This window comes from Adiantum capillus-veneris, chromosome 19, assembly GCF_014529385.1.
Source record: "Adiantum capillus-veneris isolate H3 chromosome 19, ASM1452938v2, whole genome shotgun sequence".
Classification (NCBI taxonomy): Eukaryota; Viridiplantae; Streptophyta; class Polypodiopsida; order Polypodiales; family Pteridaceae; genus Adiantum; species Adiantum capillus-veneris.
In genome coordinates, this window is record NC_140949.1 from 153,078,043 (window position 1) to 153,091,513 (window position 13,471).

The 13,471-nt window shown below is 43.3% G+C and overlaps 1 protein-coding gene across 4 annotated transcripts in view; it reads right to left on the bottom strand.

The window, feature by feature from the left end:
- The window catches only part of LOC147435098 (uncharacterized), a 256,763-nt gene that overhangs the window by 198,982 nt on the left and 44,310 nt on the right, over positions 1-13,471 (bottom strand). For 2 of the 4 annotated variants that reach the window (XM_086491450.1, XM_086491453.1), the window contains exons 2-3: positions 9,670-10,118; positions 9,403-9,570 (exon numbers count right to left, since the gene is read on the bottom strand). In XM_086491450.1, coding sequence (XP_086347576.1) covers positions 9,403-9,570; positions 9,670-10,089 — 588 coding nt within the window. In that variant the 5' untranslated portion in view covers positions 10,090-10,118. Of the gene's footprint in view, positions 1-9,402; positions 9,571-9,669; positions 10,119-10,222; positions 10,556-13,471 lie in introns of all 4 variants that reach the window. The other 2 variants (XM_086491452.1, XM_086491451.1) reach the window with 2 other exon arrangements.

A 13,471-nucleotide genomic window follows, 5' to 3' on the forward strand; every position in this document is an offset into this window, starting at 1 on the left:
AGAACACTTTACTTGCTTGCCATATTGACATTCATTACAAAAGTCAAGCTTTGTGCCTTTAGCATCAAGCTTGTTCAAAGTACAAAGCTTAGAAAGGCCCTTTTGGCTCATATGGCCATACCTCTTGTGCCACAACTCCATGTGAGAGTTGATTTCAGCTAATGCAATAAACTTGCCCAATACGGCCTTTCCATGCATGCAATAAAGTGTCCCTTTCTTTGTGCCCTTTACAATCAGCCTTGAGCCTTTAGTCATTTTCCATGATCCTCTCTCAAATAAGATGTTGTAACCATGCATATCCATCTGTCCATCTGACCAACAAAAAGCAGACTCTTCTTGATTCCCGGCACATATCTAACATCATGCAAGACAAGCTCATTTGTGCCATCTATGGAGAGATGCACAGTGCCAATACCCTCAATGGAACATGCATGATTGTTTCCAAGGTATACATGGCCATGCTTGCCTGCATCAGAAGTAGCGAAACACTCCTTGATAAGAGTCACATGAAATGAAGCACCGGAATCAACTATCCAAGTCTGAGATAATGCATCATTGATAGTCAACAAAGCATAAATAAGGTCACTCTTGGTGATCTGCATGTCCTGTGAATGAACATTAAGAGAGGCATCAAAGTCATAAGTATCATCGTCTGACAAAGTGGCACACAAGATATCCTCTTCATCTGACAGCTCCTCAATCACAACACTAGAAGCCACATTGGCCTTCTCTTTGTCCTTTGAGCTATCCTGTGCATCTGTCTTGACTTCCTTCTTCTCTTTCTTTTTGTCTCCGCTATTCTTTTTCCGTTCTAACTCGGCTTTGTAGTACCTACAATCGGGTTTCTTGTGACCTTTCCTGCCACATTGATAGCAAGTCACATCACCCTTGCCTTTGTTGGCATTTCCCCTTTCTTTACTCTTACTCTTACTCCTTCATGCATAGACATTCTTCTTTTCTGTCCTACCTCTAACCATGTTGGCAGAGCTGCCTCCCTCTCCACTTGCTTTCCTCTTGATTTCCTCATTCAAGATAAAACCCCTAACTCCATCAAAGGTCAAATTGGGGTTATTGGACAATGAAACCACCAATGTTTCCCATGACTCAGGTAAGGTCATAAGCAAGAAGATAGCTTTCAGCTTATCATCAAAAGGAGGCAAGCCTGAATCTTGTAACTGCGACAAAGTACCTGCGAACAACGACAAGTGCTCTGCAGTGCTCTTGAACTCATCTAGTTGCATGCCAACAAGGTTTCGCATCAAATGCACTTGGTTGACAGGCGTTGTATTCTCATACATTCCCTTTAACTTCTCCCACACATCAAAAGCACTTGTGAGACCTTTCACATCAATGACTGTCTCATCGGTCATGGCCATTTTAATGTATGTAACAGACTTCCTGTTCAGGCTAACCCATGCTTCATCCGTCATATTCTGTGGCTTTACCTGTTCAAGTGCCCCTTCACAATCCTTAAGAAATAGGATTCCCTGGATCCTGTTTCCAAAGGTCGAAACCTGTTCCATCGAACCTCCCCCTTATTAAATGCCCCTTCCCCCACTCCTTACCTTCACAATGCACACAAGCTTTCAAGGGCCAAAGCTCAAGCTCTACCCTCTCGAATCTCGACTCTCACGCTCTAGTCTCTTTCAAGCTTTCAAGTCTAGACTCTACAAGGCCAAAAGCTCTCCCTCTCCCTCCTCTCTCTCTCTCAAGCTCTCCCTCCCTCTCTCTCAACTTTCAAGCTCTCTCTCTCTCCCCCCCCCCCTCGCTCTCTCCCCCTCTCAAGCTCTCAAGACTACATGATACACGTTTGCCATAGTAAAGGTTGACTGGTCTTCAAATCAAGTGTTTTGTGAGTGTTAAGAGTCAAAGGACTCTGATACTACTTCTATTCAATCACACAGAGCATAAAATTGCATTATTTGGGTGTTTTAATGCCTCCTGTTCCGCGCCGTTCTCGTTCCGGACCCCTCGCCGTTCCCCCGTTCCGCGGGCATCCCATCGCCGTTTCCGTTCCGTGTTCCACGTAACTCTGGCTTGCTAGCCAATATGTCACATATCACATGATAACGGACTTCTATCTGTTTCAACTTAGAGTGAAACACGGGGTTCTTTGCTAACATAATTGCACTTTAACTATCACAATGCAACACTCGAGTTTGAGTAATACCAAGATCTCCCACTAGGCAAGCTAACCATACAGCTTCCTTGCTAGCATCAAAAACTGCGACATACTCTGCCTCTATGGTGGAAGATGAGTTCTGGAGACATGATCTCCATGGCATGGCTGCTCCAGCAAATAGAAAAACATTGCCAAACGCAGATCTTCGACTATCTACACAACCCTCATAATCAGCATCCGTGTAACCCACAATGGATGCATCACTATTCCCAAAGCGTAAAGCATTTGTCTCTCTTACCTTTCAAATATCTCAAAATGTGCTTCACTACTTCCTAATGCTTTCTCCCAGGATGTGCTATAAACCAACTAACCACTCCCATTGTAAAAGCAATGTCCTGTCACGTGGCTACCATGGCGTACATAAGACTGCCAACTGCTTAAGAACATTGCACCTTTGCCATTTTCGCTTTCTCAGCATCATACTTGGGAGCACCATTCTTGTTAAGTTTTGCATATGCCTGCATTGGGGTACTCAATGAAGCTTTCCGCCCCTGCATATTAAAACGTTGCAAGACCTTGTGAATATACGTTTCCTGAGACAACTTTAGTATTCCACGTGTTTTATCCCTTTTGATACGCATACCAAGAAAGTGACTCGCAAGTCCCAAATCCTTCATAGCAAATTGCATGCTAAGTGACTTCTTCAAGAGGGCAATCTCATCTTTAGACTTCCCGGCAAAGAGCATATCATCGACATAAAGTATCAAGATGATAAGTGAACCATCATTCAAACTTTCCGATATATAAGCAATGATCTTCCTGGCTCCTTTCATACCCTTGGGACTGCATGAACTTGTCAAACTTAATGTACCACTATCTTGAGCCTTGCTTTAGGCCATACAAAGCCTTACACAAACTACACACCAGTTCTACCCTCGTGGGCTTCTCAGCTCTAGCTGTTTCGTGTAGACATCCTCATCAAGATCCCCGTGAAGAAATGTTGTCTTCACATCCATCTAGACCAATTCCATGTCATCAGTGGCTACCAGTGTAAGCGCAAGACGCAATGTAGCCATCTTGACTATTGGAAAGAAAATATCATCAAAGTTTACACATTTCTTCTGCTTAAATCCCTTAGCAACCAATCTAGCCTTATACTTAGGCTCCAGATCTTATGCCGTGTATTGTTTCTTATACACCCATTTGCAAGGCAAGGCTAGTTTGCCCTTGGGCAACTCTGTCAATTTCCAAGTTTCAGTAGCCATAGGTGAATTACACTCAAATTGCATAGCCTGCTCTCACTTAACGCTATCTTCCATCTCAATAGCCTCTTGGTACCAGGTAGGCTCTCTGCAATCAGTGGCCAATAGATACTCTAACACAGGCTGAAACGCTCAGAGGCACGAGATACACGTGTAGTTCTCCCCACTGCCTAACTGTTGGACTCCGCTCTCTCATGCATCACTAGCTCTCTCTGGAGCAAAACTAGTGGTAGGTACATCGCTAGTAGACTGAGCTGTTTGCGTAACTGGACTTGAGGCTACATCCTCGAATCTCACTTTGTGATACCTAACCTCTTTTACGAGCTATCTATAAATCTTTAATTCATTAACGATCACTTGTGAGTTACGAATAACTCACCAAGATTCCGGGTGCCAAAGACGATAACCCATCTCTCCATCTGCACCATAGCCAATGAAAATGCATTTTGTGTGACTTAGGGTTCACCTTCTTTCTAAGCTCTTTAAGCACATGTGAGAATCCCTCACACCAAAACACACGTACTCTATCATAAGTAGGCTTCTTGTCTATCCACATCTCTTGCAGAATCTTGTAGTTCAATGGTGTACTAGGTGACCTATTGATTATATACACCATTGTCATAACTTCTTCCCAAAACTCTCGAGGTAAATTCGCCATAGATAGTATCCCTCTCCTAGATAGCCCTATTCATACGCTCAGCAACTCCATCTTGAGCAGGTGTGTATAGTGTAGTTCAAAAACACAGAGGCTGCTTTTCTCAGGACAGATTGTGTATTTGAGTTGAGTAAGAGAGGAGAGAGAGTGTAGAGAGAAATACAAAGCTTTGTCTCAACTTCAACATTGAAGGCCTCGAGAACACACATACACCCTCGACATCCGCAAGTTCTCCTCGGTATTGAATATACACACGCTCCGATTTTTTGCTTCGGCGACTCCGGCGAGACACTTCCGTTTGGCGGTGGAAGCTGGCATCAACACCGAGTTCTCTCGGCGTCAATAACTTGTTTTCTCGGCGTGCAGCATCAACTTCTCCTTTGAGATCGACGAGTGACGCCCGGCATTAGCATGGACTTTGGCGACATCGACTACAGATTGTCACACACTCTCTGAAATTGTAGAGAGCGACACCGAGAGATAGTTTGTTGATAGTGGGAGACAGATTAGAGATTATTGTTAGTAACAGTCTCATGCTTTTTTTAGAGCAGTTTTTTTTTGGATTGCCATATGTGTTTGGTCATGATGTATGTTCTCTGTGATATTACTTATGCATAGCCATTGACGGCTTCTTAGAGACAACTCTCAGATATAGTTTTACACGCATAGGGATAGTCACAGGTTCTATGGACATAACAGATCCTGCAAGCTTGAAGCATCTTTGGCAATGACAGCCATTACAATTCAAGTGGGAGTTTGGATGCATATGGTTTATGCGTGATTAGCACTTGAGAGTGCTTTTGCTTTGTTGAGGGCGTTTTACTCCCCACAAGGAGCTTGTTTTGTGATTTTGCTTGCATCTAATTGGCACTTGTTTGAGCGTGTGTCTTGCGGTTTTGCACTGACAGTTTCACATTTTTGGGGATGTACGCTGTGTTGCGGATACTACCATTGTACCTCGTTATGGAGCCAATTTTGGCTTGTTTTGACAGTCTCGACAGTTTCCAAGAGACGGTTCGGAAGAACCCTTTCTGAGACTGTGGCTAGTCGTGTCTGCATAGTCTTTTGTGAGGATTGTTGTTTTAGACATATTTACTCTCTAAATCAACTAATGAGCTCTTCTACAAAGGCTTATAGCTCGAAGAGAGCTTCGTTTAGATCCGAGCTTTCTAGCTCAAGTTATGAGCAAAACAGTGACCTGATGTCAATCTACCCAGAACTAAGCAACCTATTTATCTCTCTCTTTGAGCTCATAGAAAGCTCAATCTCTTGCCCCTTGCCGCTTGTGGTGTTCAGCCCTTTGCCACCTCGATACATGCGCTCTATGTGCCGAGCTCACAATGCCTCCCCAATCATGGAAGCTCCAAGCTTCAATCCGTTGCCGATGTAGCCGATGTGAAACTCGCTAGAAAGAGAGAAATGCCAGGAGAGGAGTAGCACCACAACCTTCGATTCTGATACCACTTGTGAAGAGTGTGTGCGCGGATGCGTGCATGCTTGGCGTGTTGTGCGAGGTAGGAGAACGCAGGGAGTTTTGGGTAGCTCTCAATGAGCATTCGAATACCTCACGACTCCTTACTGTTCTATATAACCAAAGAATAGATAAGGTTAGTATGGTCAATGTGATGGATGTCCGCCAATTGGCCTGAATCCTAACACAGAATATCATTGTCAATGCTTATATCATAACTTATTTGGGGACAGAGGTAGACAAAGATAGGTATTCTGGTTGTTCCAAGAAGTAGCCACATTCTGGCCCGATATTTTATCGGTTGCTCTGTTTTGTTAGCACAATTGGATGATGATAAGTTCATCAAGCTTTTCCCAAAAACATTCAGGAATGAACCTTTCATTCAGCATTGACAAGCTCGCTCCTGTATCTAGTATGCCATTGAGGGAATTCTAAAATTCTTTATTCACGATTAGCCATAGGTCGGATTTTTTTCCAGCACAACGAGAGTTATTGGAGAGCATATGGTGACCGGCAATGCTTTGATTGATATGTATGTCAAATGTTGTGCTTCACGATGCTTGGGTCGATATGTAAGCTAAATGTGGTGCTCTCACGAAAGCGATCTCTTTAAAAATCATCACCTCGCACGCATTGATTGTAGTATATGCCCACCATAGCTCTGGCAAGGAAGGCTTTTCTCCAATGACCTAAGCTAGCAACAGCCCACATAATGGCCGCCCATTGCTAAAAAAAAGAAGGCCAAGCTAATTAAAGAAAAACAACGAGCTATTGATAAAAAGCGACGAGCAGTTTGAAAACAACGAGCAGCGCAGAAAAAAAGACGAGCGCGAGCAGTTTTGCGCAAGGTTGGACGCTACAGAAGCCGGGAAGTGATGCTAAAGAGACGAGACAGAGAAAGGAGGCCTTTGCACAATATTTGATGCCATTCATGGTCGATTTTGTGCAAGTCGAGGACATGGATGCCACGTCATCAAGGGTGGGTTCTCATGTAAAGCAAGCCCCAACTTTAATTAAAGCAAGCCTTAAAAAGCCAAATAAGGGGGGCTACTAAGAGGAGGATCAACAAGCAACGAGAGCAAGGGAGATTAAAAATAAAGGAAACAGAGTAGCGTTTTTAAGAGCTGACGAGCTGCAAGCATGTTCGGAGGGGCAAGTGTGTGGAGATTTTAGAGAACGAACAATAAGAGCTTTGTTTCCTTTGTTGAGTACTCGATAGAGCAAAAGCAATCAGTGAGGGAGAAGAGGATAAAGCAAAGAAGTGTTTTGCAAGTTTGATGGTTGCTTCTTGGGGAAGAGTAGCGAAGGGAGATTGACGAGCAATAGCAAAAACCAGAAGAAGTAAGAAAGGGAAAAAAAAGGGTGCTTTTTGAGCAATTGTCAGAAGTTCTCTTGAGTTCAAAGACGGCAAAGCAGGAAGGCTACAAGTGTGCTCGTGAAGGTGGTCAAGACGAGCAAGGGAAGGAAATTGAAGCAGCTAAATCAAGGGGAAGAGCAATGAGTGGGAGAAAGGAAGTTTACGCCCTCACTTGCGCTCCCCTTTGCCAACAGCCTTGGTGTTCGTACTTCCGCTCAAGATCTCGAAGCACACAGTGCCAATTGCAATCATTTCTTTGTACTAAATTTCCAATTCATTAAGTTGTAGTAGTTTAAGAGTTTCCAAGTATCTTTTGAGCCATTTTTCTTGTGTTGTGCGTCTACCTCTTACCTTCTTCCCACAGCGAGTAGCCCAGTGCTGACCCGGCTCACCTCGCGAACACAAAATCCCCTGACGCCGCTTCCCAATCTTCGCGGATAACAGGTCATCAAATTGCACATTTATCAGAGTGACCAGTTTTGGAATGTGAAGAGGGCTTGACAGAAGTCCGGTAAATGGGCAGAGGATGGTGAGGAAAGAATTAAATCAATATGCCCAGAAAAGAGAAGGGCTTCAATCAATTTTGAATCTTCTTTTGCAAGCTTGTTAGTTTGTGAGAAGACTCAAAAACTAACTTCTGCAATTCAACCAATTGCCTTTCAAGCAAATGCAATTTCACAGTTTGATAATTACTTTGAAGCATTTTTTATTTAGGTTTTGTTTGATCAGGCATTGTAATATAAGGAGCAATGAAGATTTTAGTATCCTTGCCTTCAATCATACAAACTGAATAGAATATATAGAGGAGGATGCAGAAGTGTTGCTTATGAACCTTAGACAATGTCTACAAAAAGTTTTCTCATCACATTCAAATGTTTCTAAGTATTGACGGTCTTTTAATCGCAATGCTCTAGGTTTAGCTAAAGACTTTTACACAGAAGAAGATGCACCTAGCTTCGTAATCATATAATGAGAAGGGTCTAAATTATCTATACTAAGAGCTCTATTTACTAATTCTGATTTTAGAGTAGTTTGTATATCAACTGACTAGTTTTCTAGCAGTTCAACCTCAAACCAAGCAATCTGATCACATTTTAACATCTGTGAATGATCATTTGAACGCATAATAATATTGCCCTTTATGATCTTTCTTTTCACTGGATGTTATTTTACCTTCATGCAAATTTGTATAGAGTTCTTCATGATTAGAACATACTTCGTAACTCTGTAAAACCAACAAACCGAGTTTCTATCACACTCCCAAAGTGATGGGCAAACTCAGCCATGATAAAGGCTAGCATTCAGGGCTTTCTGCACCAGTTTTTTTGATAGCAGTTGCTTTCAGGTGACTTGTAAAAGCAGAGCCTCAGTGCCTTTAAATATAAGGCCTTGGAGAGCCAAACTCACTTGTGTGCAGTGCAAAGACTGGCACCTACCTTAGTGGCCAGTGCATCTAAGCGGGCAACTCCGCCCCCCACAGTCTCATTTCAAGTGTTCCAATTTTCTTTCAAGCTCAAGTATTTGCTGCTTTCAGTTCAGTTCGTGGTGGCATTGTCTGTCTTACCGCCTTGTTAAGTGGCTTGCCGGTTACAAACGATGAGAGTCCCACATCAATAGCCTTGTCTGTTCACATATGGCAAACATTGGCCATGCATGGCCTAAGCTTGTGGTGTGCCAGGTTACACTCTCGTGGCCGTCTCCCATGTTGCCATATGGCCCATTCAATGGACTCCACCCCCCAAGCTACTGGCATCCATGGTGTGCTCACTTTAACCAGGTCTGCCACGTTTGCTTTGTGATCCCACCATTACAAGCGACATAACAAAGAATTAGCACCAATCAATTGGTCTTCACTCAGACGAAAATTTCAAGATGTGAAATCTCCATGTCCATTGTACGACAAAATCAGAAGCATATAGTCATCTTTACATAAATGCAACTTATACGCTCGTGGTAGTCATCTACACAACAATAAAGTCGCCAACTCCATCATGAATGACACTGATGTCATCCAAGCTGTTACGAACAAATTTGATTGTAGTATAACATTACCATTACTCCAAGCTGCTCCAAAACCCCGTCGCCCATAAGGCCAGCTTATGTCTCAAGTACACATGTAGAAACAGTTCAACTGATGACACAAGAATTAGAAACAGTAAAAACAAAACACCTCCTACAGAAACAAGAAATATTAAAGGTCCCATTATTCTTGTTCCTAGATATGGGACTCTAACATAGACCTAATCACCTAAGATTTCTACTTCGACCTTTAAAAAAAATTGTCTAAACCCAACCCATAAATTCTGAAGCTAAGCATGGAATAGCTTTCAAAGCAAACACGCAGACTGCCCACCCAAAAGCTATTCATAAAAACTGCATGCAAGCTCCTAGAAAGTATCAAAATCTTAAGACTCACAAAAACTAAAGCAAAGTCTTCCTAAGCAGTTACAACCAGCAAGCCACCAACATCCAGAACAAGATGCCAATCAACTACACTTTACGAAAAGTTTTTGGTTATAATCAAAATTGATATACCTGAGCCGCAGGGCAATCCAGCACAATTTGTTCATTCAGATCAAAAAGACGTGTTGAATCAAATCGCCCCTGTGCCTCTTTTTGTGCCATGGAATTACTCAAAACCATATCCCTTTCAGAGACAGGTAAGCAGTTTATTGAAAGCAATGACTGTGCTTGGGTGAGAAACTGAACATGCAAAACAGCAGTTAAATGTCACTAACAACAAATAAATAATATCGACAAGACTGTGAAAGCATATGGAGCATCTTATACTTTAATTGCTACCTGCTGGACAGAGGCAAACTCCAAAGAGAACCACCATTCACTTTCCTGCTTCTCAAAAGCATAGGGCATATCGTAACCACCTTCTTTCATTCTCACAAACACGGAAGTCCCTAACATGAACCCTTCCTGTTTTCTACTCCATTTGCTGCTTGCAGGACTTGGCGACAATAGAGGTTCAGGTCCACCCTCAATCTTTTTCACTTTGTTGAATGGGAACATAATAATTGGCAGCATTACATTGTCTGGCTCAAAGAAAATAGATTTTGAACACAGACGGAGGCGTCCCCTGATTCTACGATGCTGCCCATTTCGAGACTCTAAACCGAATGACCCAAATCGGCACACTGCCATCCAGTCCTGTATGTAGAACTCACCCTCCTCCAATAAAAGGTAGGAGAAGCGTTTTGTAGGTTTACCCATTGCCTTCTTCAACTCTTTCAATTATGAACCTGGTAACACATGTATAAGTAGTTAGTGATTTGACATCTCTGAAGCTACAAATAGTGAAATAGGAACAGATAAAGACAACATAAACAAAATTGGCATATCTTACAGTACATCATGTGCACATTAGAAACTAGCACATTTTTGCGGGTACTGTTGTTGAAGGCTCGATGGAATGCTCATTTTTTTGGACCAACTAATCATTAACAATCTATGTCCATAAACCAGTATCCGAGGAGGCTACAGCTGCCATTAGGGGTTCTTAGCGGCATAGAACCAGTGCCAACATGAACAAGCCAGCCACAATCAATGCCCTGGTAATCTCCTCTCTACTTGTGTTTTTAACGCAGCCTAAGGCACCTGGTCAGCCCCACACTTGTATTCTGGTGCAGCACTTAACCCATCGCCATGATTCTGGTGATAGATGGCTGCCAGTACACACCTATCAGCAGAATAGAAGAGAAAAACTGATGGAGCAGAAAAGAAAGAAAGGTTATCTTAATGTCTCAAACTCTGCCCATGAGACAAATCAATGTACATGTGTGGTTAATATCTGCTGTCATCCCAAAAAGGAAAAGCTGAACTGAAAATGAACGACTAAAGCTAACTGATAAGCTGGTACTAGGGCTCAATGTGGAGTATACAATGAGTGGGGAGGTGGTACAACGGGTGCTTACCATGATACATGGGAGGATGGAGCTCTACTGCTAGGGGATCACAATGCACGACTTTATCCATAGGATATACAAGAATTGGATTCTTACAAGAGGCCAACATAAATTCTCTTTGCTCTTGAGGTAGAAGCATATAAGAGGAGAGAATGGCTTGATAGTGCAATCTAGCTAGCTCTATCCTGTACTATATGAGGGGTATAATGAGGTGTACATCAGTGAAGGGGATGTCAACAGCTCCCTGAAGAATATGCCTGGATCTGATCGGAGAGAGGAGACAGAGAGACCATCAAGATAGAATCATAAAAACCCCAACTAAAGTAACAATTTACCAAAACATCGTTCACAGAGTGAGAGTAAGAGCGCCAGGAGGTGAATAGCTCTGTAAGTGCTCCTGCAATGCTCGCGAACGGCAACTGGGTGGCTGCCAATACATGCCAAATAAGAGGAGGTCGTGCCCATTTCCATCAAAAAAACAGCTCACGACAAGCTTGTCAAAGTACCAACTGCTAGTTTAGGGTAACCGAAGTTCAAACACATCCAAGTCTAGAATTTCTACCAACTGGGAAGCGCAAAAGTGGAGAGGGTGCTAGAGGGAAATATCATCTCCACAGAGTCTCCAGGGCTAGGGGAGGGCCAGACCAGATGGTAGTAGTAAATGTCCCTCCAAATTTGCATCCCAATTCCTACTGTCAGCCATGCCATCTATTGTAACATTTAGCCACATCATAGTTACCCGGAACGGGAAATGGTAACGGGGAACGGCAACGGGTATGGAATGACATTCCCTGTTACAGATACTCATGCCTGAAACACGAAACGACAGGAAGCGGGAATGGGGACGGGGAATAGAGACCTGGAAATGGTCATTCCCTATTACTAAAAGCTGCTGCCACATCTGCTTTCTTGCCACAATACGAGCACACGATATGAGTCTTAAGTAAGTAGAGCGAGAATTGTTTCGTCAAAGCACACCCTCTCTAAAACTAGCAAACAATGCCATCACAATCTCCATGGCTACAACCTCCAATGATCTAACTTGCCAATGCACCTGTCTCTGATACAATGCAAGCTTTTTCCAGATAATGGCTATGGACAAATATAACAGGTCATAATGGTCCAGAAGTTTCGCTACAGTGCAGACGCCATCGCCTCTAAAGTGACAACTTGTCACAAAGCAATGAGCTCATCTATGAGCTAATGGATCCGTGACGCAAAGTGCTTGGAGAATCAAAAGCTGGAAAGGGAAGATTTATCAAAGTATTCTCCAAAGCATCCTTCCAAGGGTTTTTGCCTCTTACAACTAACATGTGTACTCCCATATATCAGGAACGAGTCCTTTGATCTATGAAAAATGCGATCCTTCTCGATGTGGGCCGCAGATGGGCACCAAAAGGAAGATCTAGGGCTGATTTGCACACCCCCATATGAGTGGGATCTATGACTAAATTCTGGCTGCACAAATGAAAACCTGGATACAGGTTTATGGACTGAAAACGTTAAGGAATCGCAGAAAGGATGATGACGATCGATGGGGAGAATGATGGATGATGGCTGCTATTCACAGGGGCACCTCCAAGAACCCAGAAAATAGGGTAGATAGAGGGCTGCAATGGGCTGCAGACAGCTGTCACAAATTGTTGACATGTCAACCACTAAAGACCAAGGGGGTTAGGACTCCATGAGCCTAACCCTAACCAACGTGCAGATCTCGATCGAGGGGCCTAAACCCTAGAATAAGAAGAAGCAAAGACCAACTCGTTTCTTGTGCTAAGGCGATTCTAACGGTAATAATTCTTCTCAATCTTCTTCTACACCTAGAGCACAGAAGTCTCACAATGACGATAAAGGAAAAGGCTAAAACTCAGGACACCCCTGAGTTGACGCTCGATGAAAAATCTGCTCAAGGAATTTCAGGAGGTTGGTTAACTCTTGAAGAACGAGCCGAATATGCACGAGGCCGAAGATGTTTTGAGTGTCACACTAAAGGTCACATGAAACAAGATTGTCCTAAGAAAGAAGACCCTAAAGAACCCAAGAAGAACCAAGAACCCAACCAAAATCAAGAACCATCAAGAACCCAAGCAGAACCCAAAGAACCCAAGGAACCTCTCCCAGTTGTTTTTCCTTGAAAGAATCTTTGAGTCCCGACCATGGACATAAAAGATCCCATCTTCATCGCCATGTCTTCGAAGGAAGATCGACATCGGATACACGAACCCAGATCTTGGGTACCAAGACCTACTAGCCTCTTATGAGGATATTGAAGGAGTTGAAGACGGGATCCGTAACCTCTTCTGCATTCGCTTCGCATGTAGCGTGCATCCACTTTTGTCGACTGGAAACCCTTGGATTTACCTCCAAGCACCCTTACCTTTCAGCTTCACCCGCAATGTTTTCACGACAAGACTATTCGAGTGGACGTACTTGCTCGCAAGCCAGTCAACAGGAAGGCTGGTAATCTGTGACAGTTAAAGTAAGGCTACCTAATAACTCGTACAGTAGGTGTTGACATCGCACCCAATCTACATCCACAGTACCCACCCGCTTGGAGGAATCTTCATGGTTATGCATCCACATGCATCAGAAGCAGTCAGCATCAGAAGTACAGATAGAAGTTTGGCCGTTGTGCCTCACCTTTAACATGGGGGGATGTCACGTGCGCACTTCACTTACGCTGCATGGAC